This window comes from Cydia strobilella, chromosome 2, assembly GCF_947568885.1.
Source record: "Cydia strobilella chromosome 2, ilCydStro3.1, whole genome shotgun sequence".
NCBI lineage: Eukaryota > Metazoa > Arthropoda > Insecta > Lepidoptera > Tortricidae > Cydia > Cydia strobilella.
This window is the reverse complement of record NC_086042.1, coordinates 18,340,888-18,367,105: the sequence shown is the minus strand read 5'-3', so window position 1 is coordinate 18,367,105 and position 26,218 is coordinate 18,340,888. Positions and strand designations below refer to the sequence as shown.

Sequence of the window (26,218 nt, the reverse complement as noted above, 5' to 3'; positions counted from 1 at the left end):
GAATGGTAAATTATGGCACATTTGCACCATATGTACTTTATATAGTACGAATGACATCATCTTGATCCGCTGGATTAATCAGCACGAGATCTCGCGCCGTAATCCATAGATCTTCTCTGCGTGCGCACATTGTTTGTGTTTGGGTGTGCATGTCCGTGTGTGTGAGGCTGGTTTTAAAACGCGTGCGTTAGAATTTATTGTGTCAATAATGAGCTGACCGCCGCCGCCGTGTCGCGCGATAGGGCTGGCGGCGCAAGTAAAAGGGAAATTTTTATTTGAAGTTATTTGTGGATACAGATTTCATAAGTTCCTCTTACCGCCTTACTGCATGTAGACTGTAGAGTTTAAATGAAATCGTAGACGTTCATTTCTATTTACTTACATATTCAATCATTGTATTCAACAGTGGCAATATATACAAACTTCCATATCTTTCGCAAAAATCCTCGATTATATTATTTCAGGTTTTTATTTTCCAGTTCATATCTGAATTCGTTTGTTCACATTGTAGTCCAATTGATGGTGTAGGTAACCCCATAGGGTAGCTACCTTAGTCGATATCCATGCAATAGGTGCTTAATAGGTATTAGTCCAGAGGGTATTATGAGTAATAGTTCGTTTCGCGTAAAATTGTACCGGAATTCTCATTTAGGCATGTCCTTTGACACGACACGATGTTAACTACAAACGAATGTCAAAACTTTATCATTCAGCACGTTGTTAATTAAAATAAAAAAATAAACTACAAGACGACATCATTCACTTTCAATTAATTACGTCAGACAGTGGCAACCCTAGGTCCAATAATCGAATCGGGAGGCGGCTCGTTCAAAGACGCGCTATCGGCTTATCTTCACGACCATTATATGTGCGGGGCAGCCAGAGAGACTACAGGTGAAGTGCAATTATTGATTAACATACTTTACGCCCTTTGGAGTAGGAGAGGTGAAGATCTGGCCTAGTAAGGCCATGCCTATGAAGCCGATGATCCCGGGTTCTTATCCCGGTAAGGTCATTGATATACTCGTAATGTGTGATAGTGATGAGCAGTATGACGGATATTAGTTCCTGAGTTGAGTATTTTTATGTATTTAACTATTTATAGTTATTTACATCGTTGTCTAAGTAACAACTAGGGAATGCAATCTCGATCTCGCAATTTCGAGATCTCGCACGAATTTTCGAGATTAAATCTCGTTGACAGGAAACCTCGATCTTTGCAATCTCAGTTGAGATCTCGATTAATATTTTCGAGATCTCGAATGAAAGTTACTTTGTGAGTAATCTTTTTGACATTAGATTCATGTTGTTCAGGCAGTGCTATTGTGTGCGGCCGGCTTCAGCTGACGATAAAAGCACTGTGGCGCGCTCTGTGCGGAAGAATCGGGTGAACTTGGCGTACCCACCCACTATTATTTAAGTATATGAGTTTTGCTCGCTTACCCTACATCTTTTTGTAAGTTGCTCATTGCTTCTCAAAAATATCAACTGAGCACATTTTCTTACTTACATGCAAATTAAAGCTACGTATATTTTTGTCAAATCTCGATCTCGAAAGTCTGACGTTCGAGATCTCGAAACACCCAATCTCGATTCAGTTTTTTCGTGCGAGATCTCGAATTGCCAATCTTGGTGCGAGATTGCATTCTCTTCAATTTGATTTATTTATTACTGTTAAGTACTTAATTTATCGTGTAAGTTACTCCCTGAACCTAACATTAATTAGGTGCGTACACGATGGAAATTCTATCGTTGAATACGTTAAAAGTTTCATCGTTGTAAAGCCTGTACCCTGTACGGACTCAATTTAGTATTTTTCTGGAATCTAAATCTTAATTTTTTGTTGCGAAAATAAGCCTAAATGAGCTGAATAATTAACAAGCATTATAGACATTCAATTCAGATTCGCCGCACCGCCGGCAGAAATAAAATTAACATAAATAAATAAACAACATTCAAATTAGGAAACAAGTTTGACAGCAATAAAATAAAATAAAAATAACATAAAAGTCGCCTAATAACCCAATCAAGAAACTATAGTAAGTCTTGCCTACATTATTAATTTGGTTTTATTTCGTGAATCGTGTCGTGTCATATACTAGAGGTAAATTTTACAGGCTATGTAAGGCAGGCCGTCTTCACAAGTTATATGACAGCGTTTGGAAATGTGTTTTCACTTGTGACCAAATCGTATTTTCGCAATAATAATCTAAGTTTAGATAGCCACTGTATGCATAAACCACCCCGTAGTGTTGTCTCCTCTTTCCCAAAGCCGCCAAAGTGCGCCGCGTGTGTACTCACCACCTTTGGACCGAAAAAGATCTGCCCTTTTTTGTTTTGAAAGGTTTTTTAATGGGCAGAGTTCGACGACGTGACATGGTGCTACTTTGGCGTCATTTATGGTCGAAATTACGACACAAATAGAAATCGAGTCAATATCCGGCAATGTTAAGTAGCATTCGATGAAAGACTGTGTGCGTGACGTTTTTGGGAGTAATACCTGTTATGGTTTACAAAAAATCACTCATATTTTTTTGCAGATTGATTAAAAACGCAAAATTATGTAGTTACTTTCGATGATTGTCTTATCTGGATTGTTTTTGTTAAGTCTTGTATGACTAATATCGAATCGGAGCAAAGATATGTCTTCCGTAAAACTCAGAATCACTATTATAATCACGCAGAATAAATAAACCGGCCAAGTGCGAGTCGGACTCGCGTTCCAAGGGTTCCGTACATTACACAATTTTTAACAATGTACCTATTTTTGGGTGATACGTGAGATGTCTAAAAAATCCGTAGAGGTCGGATCAAAAACTAAGTAATTAAGTCCGACTCACGCTTGACTCTACATTTCTAATAGATTTTCCTGTGATCTAGAGGTAAAGAACTATTTTGTATATTTTTTTCAAAACCTTAGACCCAGTAGTTTTGGAGATAAAGGAGAGGGGGGGGGGGAGATTCTTATAATGAGCTCTTTCATTTGATATGTAACACGATATAGTTTTAAAAACTTTATTTTTTAATTTTCTCATTTACCACCCCAAAGTGGCCTCCATGTTTAAAATTTAGTTGTTTACGATACAATAAGGGTTTTTCCTTCTGAGGTACGGAACCCTAAAAATAGAGAATATAATAAAAAATGCCGATGTCCGACTGAAAATATCTCTATAAGTCCTTAAGCTAACCACTACATCTGTCTTCTCATATTCATCAAAGGAATGCTGCGCCAGCTCTGGACTGTTCCCATCGCGTAATTCAGGCGACCCATCTAATCTAACCGTCTAACTGTGACCTCTAGGTACCTCGGTGGGTACGCTTATACTGGTTCATCTAAGACGAACGACTTTCTCGTGCTCGGTATGCAATGGCCATATTGGGCCTGGTAGTTTACTACCAGACCAGACACAGATTTACGCTTATCTCTAGCGCGTCGGTACATGCGCCACGCTTGTGGAGAAAGCTCAGTCTAATATGTGCCTGTTCGAGCAGTTTCCTGACCTTGGGTTGTGTACAAAAGTGGTTTTGGACTGCATGCTTGATCAAACCAAATGGGATCTGTAAGTATTGGACCCAATGGCATTAGTGTATAAATGTTTGAACACATCAATGATAATACATTTGGTTTGGCCTTATATCTTTAAAGCGAACTTGATGGTACACGTACCAGAGTAGCAAACTCAGTAGATAATTAGATGAGTAAATTAGTGTCAATCAATTATGTAAATTTATCTGTATCTACAATACTACATTCGTCTCTGTCCCTTATGCAGGAAAGGCGAAACACAACACCAGGATCCAGCTCAAACTGCTCGTCAAACAAATAAAGTCGACTTAACACTGTCAATAGCAGTCAGAATCCTGCGTCGAGTAAAATAATTACGCATGCAATTTGTATAGGATATAAGTTTATATGTGACGGGATTTTGACCCGTATGTAATTTCTTGTTGGTTTAAGGATATTTGTAAAGGATGGAGGTAAAAATTAGCAGGTCCTACCGCGGTATAGAGTAAAGGGCTGCGCCGGTAATAGGAAGGGCAAATATGCGAGTAAATACAGCGGACGAAAATAGCTTATTGTTGGACTGTTTGCCCCGGTTAACATGTTCCATATTAAGTAGATAAGCTGAACTTTGCGTCTGTACTGTAAGTAGAATTATAAATTGTAGCGTTTATAATTGGTTAATAAAAAAAGTGTAGAAAACTGCGTGTAACTGTGTAACTATTATTTTATTAGTTTATACTGAATATATTAAAGGTGATCAATAGACGTCCTTAAACTTATAGGGATAGGGAATTTTCTAAAACGCTATCTGCGATTAGGTTTTATGACTCTCCTATTACCTAGATCTAAAAGTGATTGCACATGATCAGATGATCACTTAGGCAATGGCATCCGAGAAGCATTTCTTGGGCAGGACTTGTGGCGCAGGCGCGGATTAGGCGTGAGAACCGAATTCTGCGAGTCACTCTGAAATGTTATCAATGCATCGATATGTTGGTAACGCCGCTACCGTGCGGTGTGGGCCAGGGAACGAGCGACTCGTAGTCAAAATTTCAGCGGTTTTGCTTCTAGGAAGGTACTGGTGGCGCAAAGTATTAAGGTAGTAGTTAACGGCCCACAGCCGAGTTGATAGTGACTACCTACCTAAGAAAGAAGCTGGTGAACCTGGGTATGAATTCCGATAAGGAATGTCATTCATTTATAATGTGGTGACTTTTGTGCCATAACCCCAACCGCAAATGCAAGATGCAAGTTCACACGGGGACCGAGGACCGAAAAATTTAGTCTAGTCACTTTTGAAATAAAATTGTAAGAATGAAATTTTATGAATTAAAACTACATATTTAAACGGATTATATTGCGTATAATGAATTTAGAATTCATCCCGAAGTTTACATACAGAAATATTGAACCAAACTTTACATTTAAAGGCTAGTTATACATGCAAAATAGGTTTATAATTATATTTTCACCTCAGCACCTCGAACAAGCCTACTTTCGTCACTCCCTGGAGTGAAACAATGTAACTTTTTAATTTAGTGAAGGCCATGAACTTCATACTTTTATTACATTTTTTTATGGTATGGTATGGTATGGTATGGTCTGGTATGGTATGGTCTGGTATGGTATGGTCTGGTATGGTATGGTATGTTATGGTATGGTATGGTATGGTATGGTCTGGTATGGTATGGTATGGTATGGTATGATATGGTATGGTATGGTATGGTATGGTATCGTGTGGTGTGGTGTGGTGTGGTATGGTATGGTATGGTATGGTATGGTCTGGTCTGGTATGGTATGGTATGGTCTGGTATGGTATGGTGTGGTGTGGTGTGGTGTGGTGTGGTATGGTATGGTATCGTATCGTATGGTATGGTATGGTATGGTATGGTATGGTATGCTATGATATGGTAAGTACATATTATAATACTTTTTTTCTGTTTAGTCTGTGTAATTCGAAATACATTTTAACCTTTAATATGTTCTCACTACTGAGGTGAAAAATTATGTGTGCAAAACGAGAGCAAAGTTATTTTACATCTCGTGTTTTTGAGTCCCTCGCTACGCTCAAGATTCTACCTTAGAATTTTTTCAATTCAATTATAGAATCTTTCGCTTTCTCGGGACTCAAAATAAATACTCGCAAGGAAAACCAACTTTCCTCTCTTGTTGCACAAATAACTATTTACCTAGACTTCAAATGCTGTAACTTGTTGCAACTCTGTCACATTTCTCCTGGCCCCACAAGATCAGATAAAGACCCGTGACGGCTGTATCCCCGTCTAGATGGCGTCACTGCGTCAAAGATGGGAGATTACAGGTCCCGATCGATTGATTTGTCATTTAAGTCATTTTACGAGCTGAGGCTAACATTACAGTATTAATCAGGTATGAGAATGAATTTGTTCTGAAGGTTATTTAAGTACACCGCACTGCACTTAGTTCAATAAAATACCGAAAATACATACCTACCTACCTACTCGTATATAAATATATATATTCAATAGCTCTGTGTAGTAAAAAAATACACTAAAACTCCATACGTTAACCCACTTGGTAGATTGGTACATAATACATATTTGGAAGCTTTGCTTTGCTTATAGGTATATGATATACCTTAGTACAGTACGTAGCATATTATAAGTAGCGTATAGGCCACAAATCACAATAGCATAGGTCATAGGTATGCTCTCCAACCACTTATTATCTTCTTATTATTTAAAGTTAAATAAACAAAGAGAAGGTACCTAAACCTAATACCTATTTAAATTTAAAGTAGTTAGAATAGAATAGAATCATTTCAATGAGATTTTTTATTGCCTATGCAATGAAGTTGAAAATAAAAACATGATATGATAGAGTTTTTGCTTAATACATATGTACTTGTTTTGCGTACTTACATTAATAAAATTCTGCCCTACAAAATAAAATATTCAAATCCGACCAATCTCAGATCAAAAACTTACTTGACAAGAAGTTTCGTGTCTCACTTATAAACACGCTTTACTCCATATTAATACGAAGTTGAAACAACATGCCAATCAAAGTACGTGGGCTAAAGATCCCATCGTCGACTTAGCGACAAGCCCGGTAGGACGTCGGATTATCGGGACTGGGCTTAGCGGCCGGGACACACTAGGCCCCGTAGGTATATATCCAGGTAAGTTATACGCGGCTCGACTAATAAATCATTACTTCCATACCTATTAACACTTTTTCAGGCCGCACCAGTCCTGAGTTTATAGACGGTTTTCCCAAAAAATGCAAATAATTTAGATTTAGTGATTCAACGAGACGATTTTCCGAAAGTCCTTTTGAACCTTAAATCGCAGTGCTCTAAGGTTGAAATTATATTGAATGGTCGAAATTCGTACTATGCCTGATAGAGGGTTAATTATTTACGCGGTGTAGGTCAGGTTAGGACCTGGATATTGATAATCTAATGCACTTATTTCCTAGCCAGAATCACTAGGACAATTTTTAACACGAAGGAGGTATAAATTTACTACCTTTTTTGTGCGCGATTAAGCGTTAAAATCCTTCCACTTTATCCTGGCCACAAACTAGTTTTATTTCAATTGGATTTCAGTCTTTGTTAAATTTGTTGGAACCAAATTACATTTTTTTTTTCACTGAAAACCTCCACAAACACACGAAGACGTCGGTAACCGATCTGCGTTGCGTTGGAGAAACTTTAAAAATAAATACTGACATGTAATCGTGTTCACGTTGATTTACTTATTCCATATCATTTACTTATTCTATTCTATTTCATACAACTATAAATATTAATAATCGCCCAGTGTAACACTGCCGTAACTAAAAAAAAGTACAAACCCTGACCAGTAGCCGGAAAGGGTTTTATGACAACGTGAATGATGGATAAAAAGTTGATCGCAGCCTCAACCTATAGGCATTATAAAATGCCTCTATAAATATTATATCGAATATGCCCAATTGTCTGTATGCGAAGTGCGTGGTTCGGGAAATGCAACATACGACAATGCAAGGCTTGGGAATGGAACAAAATCTTCATACATTTCAACTGAAACCCTAGAACGGTAATTATGTATCAATTACCGTTCTATAGGGTTTCAGTTTGCGTAATAGGCATTTTCATTGTACCTATGTATTCTAGGGGGGGGCAGAGGGGGCAAGTGCCCCGGGCGCCATCCAAGGGGGGGGGGGGCGCCAAAATGGGCAAAAGGCAGCAGCAGGAAAACTTTTGTCAGTCGTCAGGGGGCGCAAATTTGGTGACTGCCCCGGGCGCCATATCCTCTAGCTACGCCCCTGCACGTTTATGACAAAATGTATGGGATTAGACATTGATCGTCAAAGTTGTGACAATTGCTAACCGGCCATTAATGGTAGGTACAGTCGAAGGCAAAAATATCGATCCAGACAAATGGCTCATGTATATATATTTATGCCCTTGACTGTACACAGTTAAATGAAAACATCCTAATACGCAATACGTACGGATTTACAATATGGATTAAATACATAAGGAGCGGCATAAGTCCGAATTTTATTTTTTTCAAATTCTAAGTATTAATCGATGAAAGATGAATGGAAAATGAACCATATGGAAAAAGGTGAATTTTTGAACTTATCAGTAAGTATACTTATATTGGACAAATAAACACAAGCTAGCCGAAATTCCACTTATCTAACGTATGAAGCTTTATCCGGTAATACTACAATTAAATTATACGTTAAGTACCTAGATGTTTTTCACTTATAAGATCACCACATCACATAGTACCTACCTACCGCATTTTATTATTTGTTAGGTGCATTGGTAAAAGACACAATCCGGTACAAAGCTAGGGCATTTACAATATTATCTGTGAGTAGGTAAGTAGGTAGGTAATCATTTATCTGTCTGTGTAAGATATAAAGAATTGCTTTTGCGGTTGGCTCTTTTCAGAGTTTTCTGACACCTGTAGGTTTAGCACAGGAGCGCCGCGACTAGGGTCAGCTGTTTAAAAAATACTCGTTCTTATATTCCGAGTTTAGTTTATGGGTATTTCCATTAATGAATAATTAATTGCAAAATAGGTTCAAAAATTCCAATCCCAACTAATATTTGTATTTGACTAATTAAGAAATCTGTGCCAATCGTGAAAGTGGATCTGAATTAATAATTGCGCCCACTATTTCAGACCGTTAATTGAATATCTGGAAAAATATTTGCTGTTTATTCAATACAAATTCCTTCGCACTTAGGGACGTGACCATGACGTGACAGACGGACAGACGAACGTTCCCACGATTAGCAAATAATCGTATTGAGTGACGTTTTTAATTGATGAGAGATGTGTGGTGTGAGAAACTAGAATCTGTTGGTGTGCGTTGTAAAAACGCGAGATAAACAGTTTTGATACACAATGTTATCTGAACCGGTACTATTTATGTTGCTAACTTTACCTTTAGTTGTAGTACAGGTAAACGATCGTTTTGCACGCACTCGCTTGTACTAACACGTAACAAAAGTGTTACTGTGCAACGTACTCATTATATAAGTTTAATGTTTGTGTTTATTACAAAATTATCCTTACCAATAAGTTTACAAAATCTAATGTTAAAAATTGAACTGTCCCCGAACGAACAGATTTAGAAATCGAAAGGGAACCAAACGGGTTATTCTTAACAATATAAACCGTCTTATCTCGCACGTAAATTCTGTCAATTACGAAGGCAAGAGACGAGATTTTTGCTTCGAAAAAAGGTTTAAAAAAAAGCCGCCGCGCTGCCACTGGCGCCGGTCACAGATAACGCTTTTTCAAACATTTCTTTTGTTTTTTTTTAAGGGACATTATAGGTCTTTTATGGTGGACAGAAGATAACGTATGTCCGAGTTTGAGAGTGTTTTGTTGAATAATCGGCTTCTTATATGAGGAGGTAAGGCACATTACAGAAATTGTGAACTAGGTATTCAACGGTATATGTGTGTAAAGTAAACCCGTTCGGCGACATTTTCACAACTTTTATTAGGTAATATTGTATAGATAATATTTATAACATATGATTCATACTGCGATAATACAGATGATTTAATTGTTAAAATTGTGATTTGGGTTTGGCATTCGTAGGTTGGCACACTATTAAGGTCAGATTTTTTTACTTTTTTTAATAGTAATATTTGTACCTAGTACATAGCCACCTGTAAGTAGTTATTATGTATATGATTTGAAAATTATCTAAGACACGGGATGAGTCCGAATTAACACATTTTTTCCAAAGTGAAACACATAATCTTTACTCTGCTAACTCATCCTAAATCAGTGAAATGTCATTTTCAAAATTGCTTAAGATGTCATTACCATAGCATGCCTAAAAATTACCCGATTTATAACATCACTGTCCAGCTCGGATTTGATTTATTTTTTTATATGTTATAGAGTAGTCTAAAATAACAGACGTATTTTTTTAGCTGCCCAAACGTAACCTATTGGGAGAAATTGTCCTCCAAAGTACTGAAAAGTGACCAAACCCTCTAACTTCTGTAGTGAGTTTTGTTCAAGCAAATTGCTAGTTAATTACTGGTTTGATTATATGTTGGAGAACATGAAAAAGTAATGGACACGTGTTTTGTTATTTCGGCTCCAACTCATATTTTACAAAAAAACAGACTTCAAAGTTTCATACTCGGCTAAAACTCTCTACAGAAGTTAGAGGATTGTCCTCCAAAGTACTGAAAAGTGCCCAAACTTCTGTAGTGAGTTTTGTTCAAGCAAATTGCTAGTTAAATACTGGTTTGATCATATGTTGGAGATGGAGAACATGAAAAAGTAATGGACACGTGTTTTGTTATTTCGGCTCAAACTCATATTTTACAAAAAAACATACTTCTCATCGACCAAAATTCTCTACAGAAGTTAGAGGGTTGTCCTCCAAAGTACTCAAAAGTGACCAAACTCTCTAACTTCTGTAGAGAGTTTTGGTGTCAAAATTCAACCTATTGGGAGAAATTGTCCTCCAAAGTACTGAAAAGTTACCAAACCCTCTAACTTCTGTATAGAGTTTTGGTCGATGAGAAGTATGAAACTATGAAGTGTGTTTTTTTTTTGTAAAATATGAGTGAGCCGAAATAACAAAACACGTGTTCATTTCTTTTTCATGTTCTCCAACATATAATCAAACCAGTAATTAACTAGCAATTTGCTTGAACAAAACTCACTACAGAAGTTAGAGGGTTTGGTCACTTTTCAGTACTTTGGAGGACAATTTCTCCCAGTAGGTTGAGTTTGGGCAGCTAAAACAAAATACGTGTCTGTTATTTTAGACTACTCTATAACATAATTATACCTATAAAAATAAATCATTTCGGAGCCGGATAGTTGGGTAGGTTTCCTTGTAAGTATGTTGATATAACGTTAGTTAACGTTACCGTCCTAAATACGTGGCTAAATAAGGTTGGGTTATTCAGATAAGCTGGTGTGCTAATGATTGGTAGCCAGATCATAGATTTTGACAATTATCAAATTATTTATTATATCTGACTATTGATGAAATAATCAAAAAAATTAATAATGAAATCATTGCCACATCATGAAATTATCAATTCTAAGATCTGGCCACAACATATAGGTATAAATATTATTAAAACAAAATAAAAAATACAAAAAGCTAGACTTTTCATAATACTTAATAAAACAAATTGACCAATGCAACACACGAAAAAAGAAACTACCTAATAGAACAAAACTAGGCTGATACGAACGCCCAACTAAACGATTAAGAGCAAAATATTTTACAAATTGCCGCCCATTTTGACAGCTGCCAAATTATACTGACAGCTTCACAACTTCTTTTCTAAGGCATACGATGACAATGTACCTTTTTTGTCATTTGCAAAATATTTTGAGTGACATGGTGTATTTCTTTTTATATAGGAACTCAGTTTACTGTTAAAGGCTGATAAAGGTGGCGCCTCAGTCTTTGCACGTGCCAAAGAAATGCGTCATTAGGTGAGCCTACCTGCTAATTTGTCTTTGTTCCCGAGGAATTTATTAAGATTTAACTGTGTAGTTTTTTTACAAACTTTTTGTTGGGTTATATTATGTTAGAACTTTTTCATTAGTGATCTGATGTTATTGGAATTTCGCATTTAGATAAGATGAGTCATTTTAACTTTCAAAAATGAAATTTGTTACTTTCTTGTTCGCTTCTTAAATATGTACCTCTACCTATGTCGCGTAAAGGCATTTCTTGTGAACATTTATGTATGTATTTAAAATTTATGAAACATGTTATTTATTTATGCGGTTATCACACTGATGCGAATTCGCACGTCGCTTCGGTGCTTCGGTGTATGAGGGTGACAGCACTATGCACGTAAATATAATATAATATATAGTATAAGGCTGTAAGTTAAGTAGTCACGGTTATAGGAAAATACTGTTCATGTTTTATTTTCTTTATTTGACAACATCCACTTGACTGAATTCTAGCAAATATAGTCTGTCAAACAACTTTGTCAGTAGAAAAAGGTGCAATGAAATTTTAGTTATTTCATTTTAATATTTTGCCATTATGTACACATATGATTGAACTCCGTTCATGGGATCACTAGCTTTACTAGCTTAGCATAATAAAGTCGAAATAGGTCGTTTGAAATAACACTTAGACAAAAGTAATGTCGTATTCAATTGAAATTTGATTCTTTTTGGTAAGAAGACGGCTTTACCACTCGATTGTGAATCCTATTTAAAATCTGAGAGGGTGTGAATTTGTTTAATTGTGATAAGAAAAAAAATGGAGGCGCCATCATTTTTGTCGCCAACACCGGCGCGTCGAACATCCGGAGTTTTTGTGTTTTTTTTTATAATCTTGGGTCGGTGACCATGGCGTTAAAATATTGTCCATGTGTAGTTGCCCTAATGATTTATTGTGTACTTGTTGTGGCTGACGTTTAGGTTTTTTTAGGTAGCGGTCGGGATAGGATAATTTCGAACCTATAGAGAAAGTTCAGTGTGAGCAAAGATATATATAGTGTGAGTAACAACATCGGAAGTCAAAACAACTATAGATAATTTTCTTGCTTACCTATTTGCGTACCAGTAACTGAAAATAAATTAAATAATTGTTAAGTAGGTACATAAAATAATTAAGGTTTTTTTTCAATGCCATGATAAAGATGCGTAATATGTCAAGTAAACCGTTTTCTAGGATTAACATATTGTAGAGATCTTTTAATATAGGTACATTTCACCCCCTTTTACTACTTTTGAAAAGTTCTAAATTGCGTTAACATTAAAATAATTCCGTCGTTTCCAGTCAGTTTGAAATGGCATTTTTTGCTTATGAAGCCCATATGGCCAGTTGTCTACTCAGGTCAAGTTTCGTTTTTTTATTAACGGAGGTCGCATTGAAATTTGTGACTTTAAAATGTTATTCCTTGAATACATAGAATTTTTTTTTAAGTCAAATCAATACAGGATTGATGCGGCTTGTGTAAATTAATGGTGTAAATGTTTACCGCTTCCAGATATTCGATAAGATCAATAATTTTGTGCATGATAACGTAAATTACCTAGTCATGTAAAATATCAATATATACAAGTCTTTTGGAGTCAATAAAAACAAATTCACACTGAGAACATTTGCGTCTCGTTTATGAAGTTACCTCACTTTCAATTAAGTTATATCTCTAATTATCAATAAGGCTTCGAAAATTAACAAAATTAAAGCAAACGTAATCAAAGATCGGAGATCCTATCGGTGACAATTTGACTCCATAAAGGACCTTAATTTTCCGCTCTAAACTTGGCAATGTTTAAAATGTCGTATCCTCATCTGGTATTTATTTACTATTTATTGTAAATGTTAACTTGTTTCGATTGCAATAGAATTGATTTTTAAAATTCTCGTTTAAGGCACCTACGAGTTTGTAAAATGAAGAGCTTGAAAATGTCCCGAACGTGGTCTCATTAAAAAAATACTTGGCGCCTTAGCTGACCGAAAAGAAAAAAATAATAAATTTGAAGGCATTATGGTTAAAATGTTTTGGGTTCCGTATTTTTGTTGGGTGTCAAGTACTTTGAACTACAGTAAATAAAATTCATTGGTCATCATAAAACTAGGTACATACTTAGAACGAAATGACAGTACCAAGCTAGGTTTAGGTATAAAACGCCGCGTCTTCGCTTTTTTTTAATAATTAAACTGACCGCCCTTAAGCCCCTGGCTAAAATGTAAGATTCTTACGTATGTTTATATGTCTCCTTATAAAGCAGTTTTAACAAATAAAAAAATTGTAACCTTAGATTGATAAAAGAAATATTTTTTGAACTAAAGTAAGGAATCGTTATCCTCTTTGTAATTTGGATATGTCGTATAAATAATAATAACTAATTGTTGAAAAAAATAAAGGTTCAAACTCACTGAGAAGGGGGTAAACTCAAAATGGACTTTCATTTTTACATATTTTGAGAATTTACATACCAATAATAATGAGCAGTAATGAACGCATGGCAAAGGTTTTTTCCGATTTGTGGCTTTTGTAGTAGGTAGGTAATCTAATCCTAATCTTAGTGGGTCAAGGTTTAAAAAAAAACTTGTAAAGTTAAAAAAATGTTTTAACATTTTATAAGGGTGTCAGAAATGCAAAATGCAATGCACTTCGAAATAATGTTCATAATCAGATGGGGAATATATTCCCTCTGCCTTATAAAGGCTTAAGCAATGTTGAGTGGTAGACACTGACAACTCTACACAGAACCCTCTCGCAGCATCCCTAAGTCTTACGGAAGTCCGATGTTAAGATAAATCTGACTTGAATCAAAGGGCCCGCCGTACTTAAGCCCAGCATCCGAAGTAGGTACATTTGAATACGATGCCAAACTAGGCAATAACTCAGTAAGTTTTATTTACCAATTGTTTTTTTTTTCAGTTAGATGTTTGGTGCTCTGATACCTAAAGTACGAGTACATTGTTATCTAATGCTTATTTAAATTTAGTTAAGTCAAAATGGGTAGTCCTAAATCTTCCCGTCCGTCGAAGTTCAAGGCTTTGCCAATTAATATAATATTAGGTACCTTAGGTACCTATAAGATAAGTGTGAACAAAAATAATGTTACGTGCACAATAGTAGATTGTGTCACAAGGGAGCAAAATGACATATTTACGGCGAGGGCGTACAATTGAATCCTAAACGAAGCGAAGGATTCTATAATAGAATCCTGAGCGTAGCGAGGGATTCTAACATAGAATCCTGAGCGTAGTGAGGGATTCAAGTATTAACGCCCAAGGTGAAAATAATTTTGCTACCATGTGACACATACTGCTTTTCACATCACCTATGAGGAAATTACATATATTAGGTTTCAAAACATTATTATTTTAAGCTAAGGTCGACACGGACAAAGTGCCAAAAATATGTATACACGACCTTAGTATAGGTAAGTACATACTTCTGGCACTTTGTCCGTATCGATATTCTCAGACGTGACTGTACTGACAAATTAAAAGTACCAACAGCTCATAATTATGTACCTAATATCTTTTCAAAGACAGCAGCAAACACCTAAAATGATACAATGAAAATCAAGTACATTATTTTTGTAGATTTTTCTGGTAACAATGTAAGCTCTTACCCCTTTGAACCAAATCTTCGGAAGAACACTATGAAGACAGATATCACTTATATTTATCATTATATAGTTATTTACGATACAAGTGCGGAAAAGAGGAAATTCGAAACGAGTGGCGATAAATTAAAACACGACCGCAGGGAGTGTTTTAAATCGACACGAGTTGCGAATTACCTTTTCGCACGTGTATCGTACAACGTTTTACAGTACATATGGCCCTTTAAACTTTCGACATATGCACGAAAAGTGCTCATTCCCGCACTAGTGCGAGAAAGTAGCACCATATGTACTGTAAAAGTTATTGATTTAAACTAAGTATTTACAAATTTATACACAACTGCGAACTGCCGGTAGGCCTCCAAGGAGATGGAGCGACGACCTGGTGACATAACTTTTTAAATATAAACTTTTTAAATTGCATAGACAAGTATGGCTGCGTTTAAGGAGACCTAAAATGTCAAAATAAAAATTAAATTTTTAAACTAATGTTTTTTTACGTTTCTTTGTAAATATTACGCTAATTAATTAATTTACTTAATTTAAATATGCTATTAATTAATTTGAAATACGCTAATTACATTTATTGTTTACAATTACAACAAAATATTATTTAAGTTAGAAAAATTGTATGCACGTAATCGATTATAAAGAAATTGTAATCGATTATATGCATACTAATTTCATATGTCTTTGTGTCAATATTTCATACTGGCAACAAACTTGTGCTTTTTACTTTTCCAATTTTTTTAAATTTATTCTTGTTCCAATTCATGACTACTTAATGATGAGTATTAATATTAGTTTCCTTTAAACGTCGTAATCAACATAAAAACCTACTGTTAATGTAAGAATACGAAAAATTTACATATTTCATATTTTATTACTTATCTCTTCATCATTATAACACGTCTATTTTTTTATATTGAATATTGAAAAACCGTTCTTAATAAGTTGTCTGAATGGAACGGAACGCCTGTCAAAGAAGAGGCGTTTTTTCTTTCTGCTTTAAGTTTCCAAAGGCAACATTCGATAATGTTTTTATAAATGTACGATACACAAATAATCGTAATTAACGATATTTGGGTAATAATAGTACAATGTTTTATATTTACAATTGTTTCTGTCTTATAGAACATGCATTTAAAAAAAAACTTTCATTGAAGTGGGTTCAATAATAATAACACCCAGCTAAAAAACACCTCTTCATAATGTCAAAGTGTGATGTCACATAATTAATAATATAAAAGTTTCGAATTCCTTACTTGTTGTTTTTCTTATGTTTTCGCAACTGTATTAAAAAACGTCTTTCGATACATGCGCGGAAATACTTTCCGCACTAGCATCGAAATGTACTATTTTATCAACCCGAATAAAAAAAAAGTTTAATGTAGTAACTTTCAACATGCTTGTAACTTTTAATTTAATTAGCCAATAAAATATATCACCGCTCATAAAATACCTTACAAAGGTATACATATAGGTACGGCGTATTATGTATAATGCAGTATTCTGACTTTTATTGAATATACCACGCCGTCCACGCCACGTCGTTGGACCTTTTTACTGTTAAATTAGCTTTTTGTGCATTTTACACTATAAATACCTAAGCATTTATAAATTGTGTTATTACTAGATTTTATATTAGAATAATAATTAGGTATGGAAATAACTACTGCCTATGTAAAAACAGCTTTCGCAGGTAAAACTGATGTTTCCTTACCATAGTGTAAGACTGTAAGTTCCACTTATTTATTTACAATACAAAAAATATCATAATATGCAATTGATTTTACCGCTTCCATAAATAAATATAAACCATGTAGGTACAGCTTCTGACTGATCTGAAATGTAAAGATAGCTCAGTCGTTAAAATTCATCCGACTGTTTTGAATATTCGAGGAAATTAACAATAATAATATATTTATTTCATAAGTACACAGATACGCATTAAACATAAAAATCACGCCCGGTCTACGCTTTAGCAAGGCTATACCCTAGCAAACTAATGAGCAAAAGCTTCATTATTAGGGACACCTCGATCTAATCAAATATAGGTAGTCTATTCATAACATCAGGTCACTAACCGCAAGCAAATATGTTGTCCTTAGAATGTGTAATTAGTATAATTAGCTACTACGGAGATTTACTGAACATTTGCCCGGGTAGGGAACATACTTAGTATAGTACTGGAGCCAAAACAAAAACTAGATCTAGAAATCGGGGTCCCTTTGACATAATGATTAAAAGTCATAATGTAATGATTATCATATTGTCATTAGTCATAATTTAGAAACCGTTTTCTTTTAAAGGATTTTCTCAGGTTATCCTATACATAGGATAGGTTTGTTTTATGGCAATCCTGAAAAGTTACGCGTTTCTGAGAAAAACCAAATTATGACTAACGAAAATGTGGATAAAACAATACATTATGACTTAAAATTATATAGGAAACAATAGAGACCCTATAAAAACCATTTGAAAAGGTATCTCTTGGATGCTCTATATCTAATGGAGACTCCATAGGGGTGTCCCCCTGGGCATAATAGCTACTTACTCAAATTTGAAATTCATACCTATTTCAGAATGTATTTAATAATAATAATATACTGAAGTAGAATAGTAGATACGAGTATGTATTAGTAAGGCTGATCCCTGACTCCACAGTCAAACTAAGTGTTATTTTGTAGAGCTGTAATTTTAACTTTTTACACAAATACATAATTAAAATAAAATAAAATATAATAAAAATCAAGGTCTTCACAAGGACTTATTCATCACGTGGCTCAGTCGACGATATCATGATATTCATAATGCTCAATGCCCAGGTATATTGTTATGAAGCCTAACTTTAGTAAGCTGTTTCATAATAATCATAATTGATAATAATTTGTGTATAAATTATCGTCATTTCTCTAGTTGGTATTTTTATACATATACGTACATTATATTTAACAACTGGTGAGGTAGGGCACAATCTTGGGAATATATATATATGTACTTACGTCAAAAATATCCATTTCCATTTTTCATACTAAGTATATATATATATGATATGTACAACACCTTAGCTACACAGTCGTGTTTAGATATTTGTGTGCACCGCTTTGGCTGACATATAGTTATCTGATGGTGCTGACTATATAATGTAGGCCGGCTACTAAATGCCGATGCAAATGACGTCAAAAATTATTATCTTCAATTATTATTACCAGTGTTCAAAATTCAGAATAAATATCTAAAGGGCAACGGGTAACAATATCACATGAACATTTTGTAGCATATTGCGGAGTGATAACGCTATCAAAGTTTACTACCGTCGCTTTGTACTTGGAGATACCAGTAATTCCGAAACATATGTTATTCTACGACCCCTATATGTATAATACCGTGTTTAGTGTCCGAACACAGTTCAATTGTTAAAAACAGTAGATTGACTTAACCATACCTAGAAAATTAATAATAACACTAAAAAAAGGGTTTTACAAGATTTCACCACACCAACACGAGGAAAATAGATAAATGATAGATAAATGAACACTATTAAATATTTATCATCCAAAATCATCACTTAAGTCACTGCAATGAGGGATCCACTCAAAATATTAAATTACTTTGCCACTTTCGTGGATAAAGTGCAAATTTCTCATCAGTTTTTAAGAGTAAGAGTTTTTAAGAGAATAAGTTGTACGAGCTGGTGTGGAAATCTTAAAGGAAATTAATTATATGGCAATTTGGATTTTTATCATTAAATTGAAGATGTAAAAATCGAACCTTTAATTTAACCCTCTTGCCATTGCCACACAAACATTTTGAGTAGAGAGCATCCTATGCCGTTCAACAGTCGTAATCGTAATGGTTAGTGATTAGGAAAATATACAAAAAAAGGTTAGTATTTTAGGTCCAGTACATATTTTGTACGTTGTCGAATTTATAGCACCTACATATAATATGTATGTGACATTATTTGTATTAAGGAAAAGATAACCGATTTTTTTATTAAGTCTATATACTGGAAGACATTGCATAGGTATCGAAATGTTACTAGAAAGTCATTGGTTTCACGGTTTGTTAGCCAAGTGCAAACTTACATATATTACGGAACCAAAAGCCGTGGGTGGTTGCTGCGGCATAGTACGCTTACAAACTAATGTGTAACAAAAGCTCCTCATTGCCACAAATTTGCATGCTGCAAGCTAGTGCACACACAAACTGCAAATGTAGATATTGTAGTTAAAAATTAACTTTTCATAATTCTCTTTTGTAACAAATCCTATAGATAACTAAGTGGCTAGGTAAACATTTTTAAATGTTCTTACTAAAGACTAAATAACCCTTTACCTACCTATTTATAAAATAGCATAGGGTCAGTAGATACACCCACACTACAGCACATAATAATCGATTTTCTTTAGTTAGAAAATCTAGCGAAACCTAACGGCTCCCCAAGTAACATTTTTAAGAGACAGCGTCACTAGCATCAGAAAGAAAATCAATTGAGTCTTGTCGTAGGCGATTGTTTGTGGTTTTTTTTGGGACGTTCATGAAACGTGGGCGAGCGACGGCAGCGTAGCCACTCATAAAAACATAACAGAGGTGCAACTCCAAGTTTTTGAGATTGTGATTGAAAAGCTTGTAACACCTTCACAATTACCTATCAAGAAGGCGTGAATATTTGTAACAATTTTATGGAATTAAATAAAAGAAAGTTCATGTATAGATAGAAATTAAACGTGTTTGATTCAAACCTTTGAACCACGCTTCGTACTTGGGAGGTTTTCTTGGCTGGGGATGCTCGTGTCCCTAAAAGCCCTCTAATATATTATGATTATACGTTACGAACGCGATTTTCCCCTTAAAGCGCATTTTTGCGTGATCTTACTGTACTTGGACTGCTACAAAAAAGAAAGCTAGCAGCATAAGCAACGACCTATGGTTGTATCAAATAAGATGTCAGAATCTCCCAATAGGCCAACCTGTTTGAAGCCCAAACTGGTGTTGGGCAACCGAGGCGCACAGTGCTAAACACAAATCAGCCCGCTTCCGGCTATAAAAGGCCATAATGTGCCCATCATAGGTGCCGACACGCGTAGGTCCGAGTCCAGGGGACGAGTAATAAGCGTTAATTATTCGACTTGAATACAATTTAAAAGTTATAAAATATGAAAGAATTACATACTTAGGTTGTTAGAATAAAAAGCGAGTAAAAAGTGCCTTATTTTCCTATATATTATCCTATATATAAAGTGGCGAATATGTTACCCGGTTAACATAGTTGACTATTGTTAAATGTACATTTAATAACAATAAAATATTTTTACAAATCCTAAACGAAATCGCAGGTAGCATCGTTGTCCAAAAAGCACGTACTGGCAGCCGATGGCAGTGGCACTCAGACATATGCTTAGTCTGGAGGTGCGAGCTACCGTTCGCACCCCTATAAACCCGAGGTGGTCCGGTTACCTGGCCTGGCCCGCTGCTCGCCGCGCCGCTCACCGATGACCAAGACATTACAGTGGACAAAATTTGTTGTATAAATTATGTATGAAGCTTAAAGATGTAAGGTAGTACCTATACCAGCGCCGTGGCTTGCCCATTAAACTGATTTAGACAAAACCGTTAAGGTTTTATGTCTTTGTACGAATATGAATTCAATGTATCCGTATTTATCTGTATTTCAACGATAATTCAATGTAAAGTAATTATTTCATTTAATAGCTTTTAATCGGCACGTTTCTCGCAATTTTTCTATGAAAGTATTATTTTAATATGATTATTATCTCGAATACAAATTTTAATACTTAGATATTTTTTTAATCACTAGTAATACCTACTCGTACCTACTTACCTACGGGTTTAACATTAAAAATGTAATGTATTTACCTATTATTGAATTCTTTGGCATTTTATATTTACAAAATCTTGTGCTTGCGCTTTTTTTAACATAATCTATAGTGGTGGAAATTCCTGTTGCCTAATGTTTTTAAAACTATATTTCGACCAAAGCATTTTTACATAATAATTTACCGTGTAGCCAATGGAAAAAAATAGGATAGTACTGCAATTTCCTTTTTAACGAAGTGAATAAATTCCAAGCAGTATTTGCGCAAACGTTTAGCGCAGTAATAAAGCTGCGCAGTGCGCAGGGGCAAACAAGCTCAAAGTGGCCGGACCTAACCCTGGCCAGCTAAGGGTGACTAGTAGCCTCTAAGTGAATTCAATAAGAGCTAAATTAGAATGCCCTCTGTCTAAAGATAGTAAACACAGATATGGCTAGTCGGTATAGCTGGCTGGACAGACGTTTTTGTCAGACTGTGTCACGGGTGGTCAGCGTTTACGACGGTTAAGTCTAAGCTTTTACAGTATAACTAGGAACATTTTATTTTATTATGAGTAGGCTAGTGAGTAGTGGTGTGGCAGTACTTAAGGACTTTAGTGCTAAGTTTCCCATTTTTTATGTCGGTAGGTATTGAATGTAATACCTATTTTAAAAAACCTTTTGTTTGTTTAAGATTTAAACAAACGAGGGTTTACCTACGAAAATTGCTACCTCAGTTAAGTACTCTGCATCTTTAAAAACAAACTAAGTATGTATATAAATCTGTCAACCTATTCATTACTACAAAGAATATTCCTAGCTATTGTATAGTAGCGTCAGCAAGTGAGTTCCACCAAAGGAAAACAGTACCTGATTAAATAACTTGAAAAACATTTATCTCCCAATTCTCGCATGCACCAATAAACAAAAGTTACGGGAGGGCAAATCAGTCTTTCGTGATTTATAAGAGGGGTAGAATTATTTCAGCTAATGCTGACATTAGGGTTAGACGAAATTTATTGAGTAAATTGTCGTTGGCCCTAATATTGCATTATTAATGTGTCTGTGTCTTTTGTTTAAAGTACCTAAATACCTAACCTAACCTAACGACAACGAGTAAAGATGTAGTGCATAATTATTTTCCATAGTATTTTCACGGAAACGTACGAACGTGTCTTGCTATTTCAGTCAGTCTCGGTACAAAGAGTACTGAGGTTGACTGAAGTAGCATGACAAATACAAACGTTTCCGAAAAATACAATGAAAAACTATTATGCACTACATCTGTAACGTGGTAACAGCAACAATCATGAGACGTTTAAGAAAAAGTTTGGAGTATTTTTGATATTTCCCTGATACCTGTAAAATTTCACCCGGTAGTGCGTTAAAAGTTGAATGTCCTTTCTCGAAATTTTTTCGACGTGTCTACTGAATCATACTGCAATTCGTTTCAACACAATTAACAAATTAAAAAAAGGTCATGAACTATGAACTGCCATCTATTTTAAAACAGACAGAAATTAATGAAATTTCTAACTTAGGAAGTTAGGATGGACTTCTTTGTCCAATGTGTATTGCGTCTCATATTTTGCTTAATAGAGAGTGAGACGCAATGCACAGTGGACAAATAATTTGGTCTGGTGGAATACCACCCTTAGGTATGCAGCTTTATGAAATTATGATTCATGTTTATAGTAAAATGTTGCCAATGTTTAAAAACTGATATTAAATTCTTAATTTACAGGATTTGTGGTTTACGTCTCATTATTGGTGTCACGTCCATTACAGGGGTGTTTACTATACTGGCTCGGTGTTTATCAATTTGAGTTAGTGAAAACCGCAAATCGATTTATAGGTTAGCCGTTTGGCACACGCATAGATACTAGAGGTCAAAATAAGATTTTTGACCCGCAGTTTCTAAAAAAAAATCCCTTAGGATGCATGGCAAAAAAAATTTTTTTTTAGAAACTTATCGTGTGTGGTATCATACGATTTAATTTTTCAATATTACAAAGTTTCAATATTTCAGTATTTCAATGTCACTTATAGGTAATATTGAAAAAAAAAAAACGTAATGAAAATATTTTCAAAATTGCTTTTTTGGGGTTAGATATGAGGGTATCACGTATCATTTGTGGTATATTGTACAAAAAAGATCAGCCATATCTGGAGGAGCCCAAACTTGGTATGTTTTGAAAATTCTTTTTATTTTAATAAAGAGAAATGCTGAAATGTAATGATGTTTAATGGTATATTTTTTGTATCGCCTCAAAAGGCCGTTTCGTATGATACCACACACGATAGGTTTCTGAAAAAATTAATTCGCCATACAAAAAAAATGTTTCAGCACTCCCTCCTAAGGGTTTTTTTTAGAAACTGCGGGTCAAAAATTTTGTTTTGAGCTCTAGTATGCGTGTGCCAAACGGCTAACCTGTACATAGATTTGCGGTTTTTCTTTGAAATTGGGATCGACCGGCTTCCACTAACTCAAAAAGATAAACACCGAGCTAGTATAGTAAACACCCCTATAATGGACGTGACACCAAAAGACGTAAACCACAAATCCTGTAAATTAAGTATTTAATATCAGTTTTTAAACATTGGCAACATTTTACTATAAACATGAATCATAATTTCATAAAGCTGCATACCTAAGGGTGGTATTCCACCAGACCAAAGTATTTATCCAATGTGCATTGCGTCTCACTCTCTCATGCTCATGACATGCTTCAAGGGGTAATTCTAATAAGAAACAATGAAATCGAATATTAAAAAAATTGCATGTATTAGTTCGACTACATTTTTCATTTATCTTATAAAATGCGCATCCTGGTTGGACTAAAGCAAAGGGGGTGCCGAAAATTTTCATCGGAGTGATGGTATTATGACACCTATTTTTTATTATGTTATCGTAGAGAATACGCTAAAATAAGCATGTTTTGTAGGAAAAACTTTTCTCTAAAATCAAAAATGGCCGAGATATTTGACCCGCAAGTTGAAACCACTACTTGACAAATTAAAATCAATCATTTGGAACAGTAAATTTAAGTGACAGAGACAAGATAGGTGCGACGACGAGCGAAGCGAGGAGTATGTTAGGTTGACCGCGATGATCGCGATCAAACAGAGCGCCAGAACACATGTTATTGTACCTACTAAAAAATTCTGTCTTTTTTTTGCACCCTCTTTGTTTTAGGCCAACCCGCATCCTAGAAATATTCGTATAAATAAAATTATAGTCAAGTTACAGTTTTTTTGTACTGACATTGTTTGCTAAATTTATTAAATTTTTTAATCTAATATTTTTTCCTTATTTTCTTTAATTATGTATGCATGTTGCAAAAATTATTTATCAGATTTTGTAAAATAAACATGAAATAAAGCATCAGCTGTTTAAAAGTTTCTTCCATAAGAACAATAACAGCTGAATCAGCAAAACTGTAAATAGTTTAATTAGGTACTTGAAGAAAAACCGGCCAAGTGCGAGTCGGACTCGCGCTCCAAGGGTTCCGTATATTACACAATTTAAACTATGTATTTTGTATGTGAAACGTGAGTGAAATGTCTTTAAAAAACCCGTAGGGGTCGGATCAAAACTAAGTAATTAAGTCCGACTCACGCTTGACTGCGATTTTTAATAGGTTTTCTTGTAATCTATAGGTAAATATCTATTTTGCTTATTTTTTTCAAAATTTTAGACCCAGTAGTTTCGGAGATAAAGGCTCCCCCCCCCCCCCTTTATCTCCGTTGCTATGGTAATGGTAATTTTTTGCCTATTTTCAGGAATAACTTCTAAATTATTTATCCTAAAATTATAAAAAAAAATATATTCGAGATTTTTACAATGAGCTCTATCATTTGATATATAACACGATATAGTCTGAAAACTTTATTTTTTAATTTACCCCCCAAAAGTGGCCCCCATGTTTAATATTCATTTGTTTGCGGTACATGTCCGTCTTTGGGTCACAATGTATACCAAATTTCAACTTAATTCGTCCAGTAGTTTCGGAGAAAATAGGCTGTGACAGGCGGACAGACAGACAGACACACGAGTGATCCTATAAGGGTTCCGTTACGGCACTATACAGCTTACACTAGGTAGGTATCAGGGATCTTTCAGTGGTTGATGTTCGTGTCCAACTATAGCAATATAGGTACGTAAAACCAACCAGTAAAAGAATAAATATTTAACTTTTGGCAGGCTTATAGGCTTTGGGCAGGGGATCTTGGACATACTCACTGGGCATCATCTCGACGTGGCTTGAGGTGTCCATGAGGTTGTGGTGATGCAGCATGTCGGGCGGGGACTGCACCAGCCCGCCGCCACCGCTTGCCATCACCATCACGCCCTCGCTCACCGCCAACTCCGTGCGACAACGTTTTACCTTCTTCTTAGCAATTTTGATGCCTTATAAGACTATAATTATTAAGCTCTATTATTGTCAGGTGGACACTTAAAAAGACCAAACACTAAGGTTGAAATAACTTAATACACCAAAATAGTATTCACTAGTTTTAATTTTTGAGGCACTTCGACATATTTTTTTTACAAAAATGTTTTTGTACAGACATGCACGTGCTGTCGCGGCAGCGGCCAAGCCCACACTGCCGTGCTATATCTATAATTCTATGGATCGACGCCAGAGCGCATGAGTGGATCGACCTTTTCGCTTATTGGCTGGATTTTAGAACGCCTTTTGAAAGCGAGTGATTCTATTGGTTACCACCTTACTGTTTTCCCGCCCTGATCGAAGGTACCCTCACAAAATGGCGCTTCCCTATAGCCTTTTGATGCTTTTTTAAACATTTCCTTCGGTAAAAAATAATCCGGTTCGGATATAATGAGCATGATTTATGGTTTTGATCCGTGAGCTCCTTTTTCTGACTTATTTTTTAATCTGACCATGTTAATCTCTTGTGTTTTAGCTGGTTTGTTTTTGTTAATCGTGACTTGATTTTTGCTTGTTCCATGTCGTGTTTTTTATTTATGTATTATTTTGCGTATATTTCGTTATGTTCAGTGTTGAGTTCAGATGTGAAATAAATAATGAGAGTAGGTACCCACTTTAAATCAGTGTCTACGACAAAAAAATTAATCTTGTGTTTGTGCAATATTTAAATATGTAACACATTTCTATTCTTCAATTATTTTCAGTAAAAATCTGCAAAGTTGTAATTGTAAACACAGGAACATGAAACTAACATTATCTCCCTTGAATTTTGTCCATATTTTTATAGCTAGATAGCTACTAATTTTATACCTACCTATTACCTACCTGCTGTCTTACAATCAGTTAT

At 35.1% G+C, this 26,218-nt stretch overlaps 1 protein-coding gene across 2 annotated transcripts in view; it reads right to left on the bottom strand.

The window, feature by feature from the left end:
• Positions 1 to 25,945, bottom strand: part of LOC134753076 (insulin gene enhancer protein ISL-1) — a 73,533-nt gene extending 47,588 nt beyond the window's left edge. The window contains exon 1 of one of the 2 annotated variants that reach the window (XM_063688848.1): positions 25,161 to 25,945. In XM_063688848.1, coding sequence (XP_063544918.1) covers positions 25,161 to 25,263 — 103 coding nt within the window. In that variant the 5' untranslated portion in view covers positions 25,264 to 25,945. The remainder of the gene's footprint in view (positions 1 to 25,160) is intronic. The other variant, XM_063688841.1, reaches the window with a different exon arrangement.
• Positions 25,946 to 26,218: the final 273 nt, after the last annotated feature.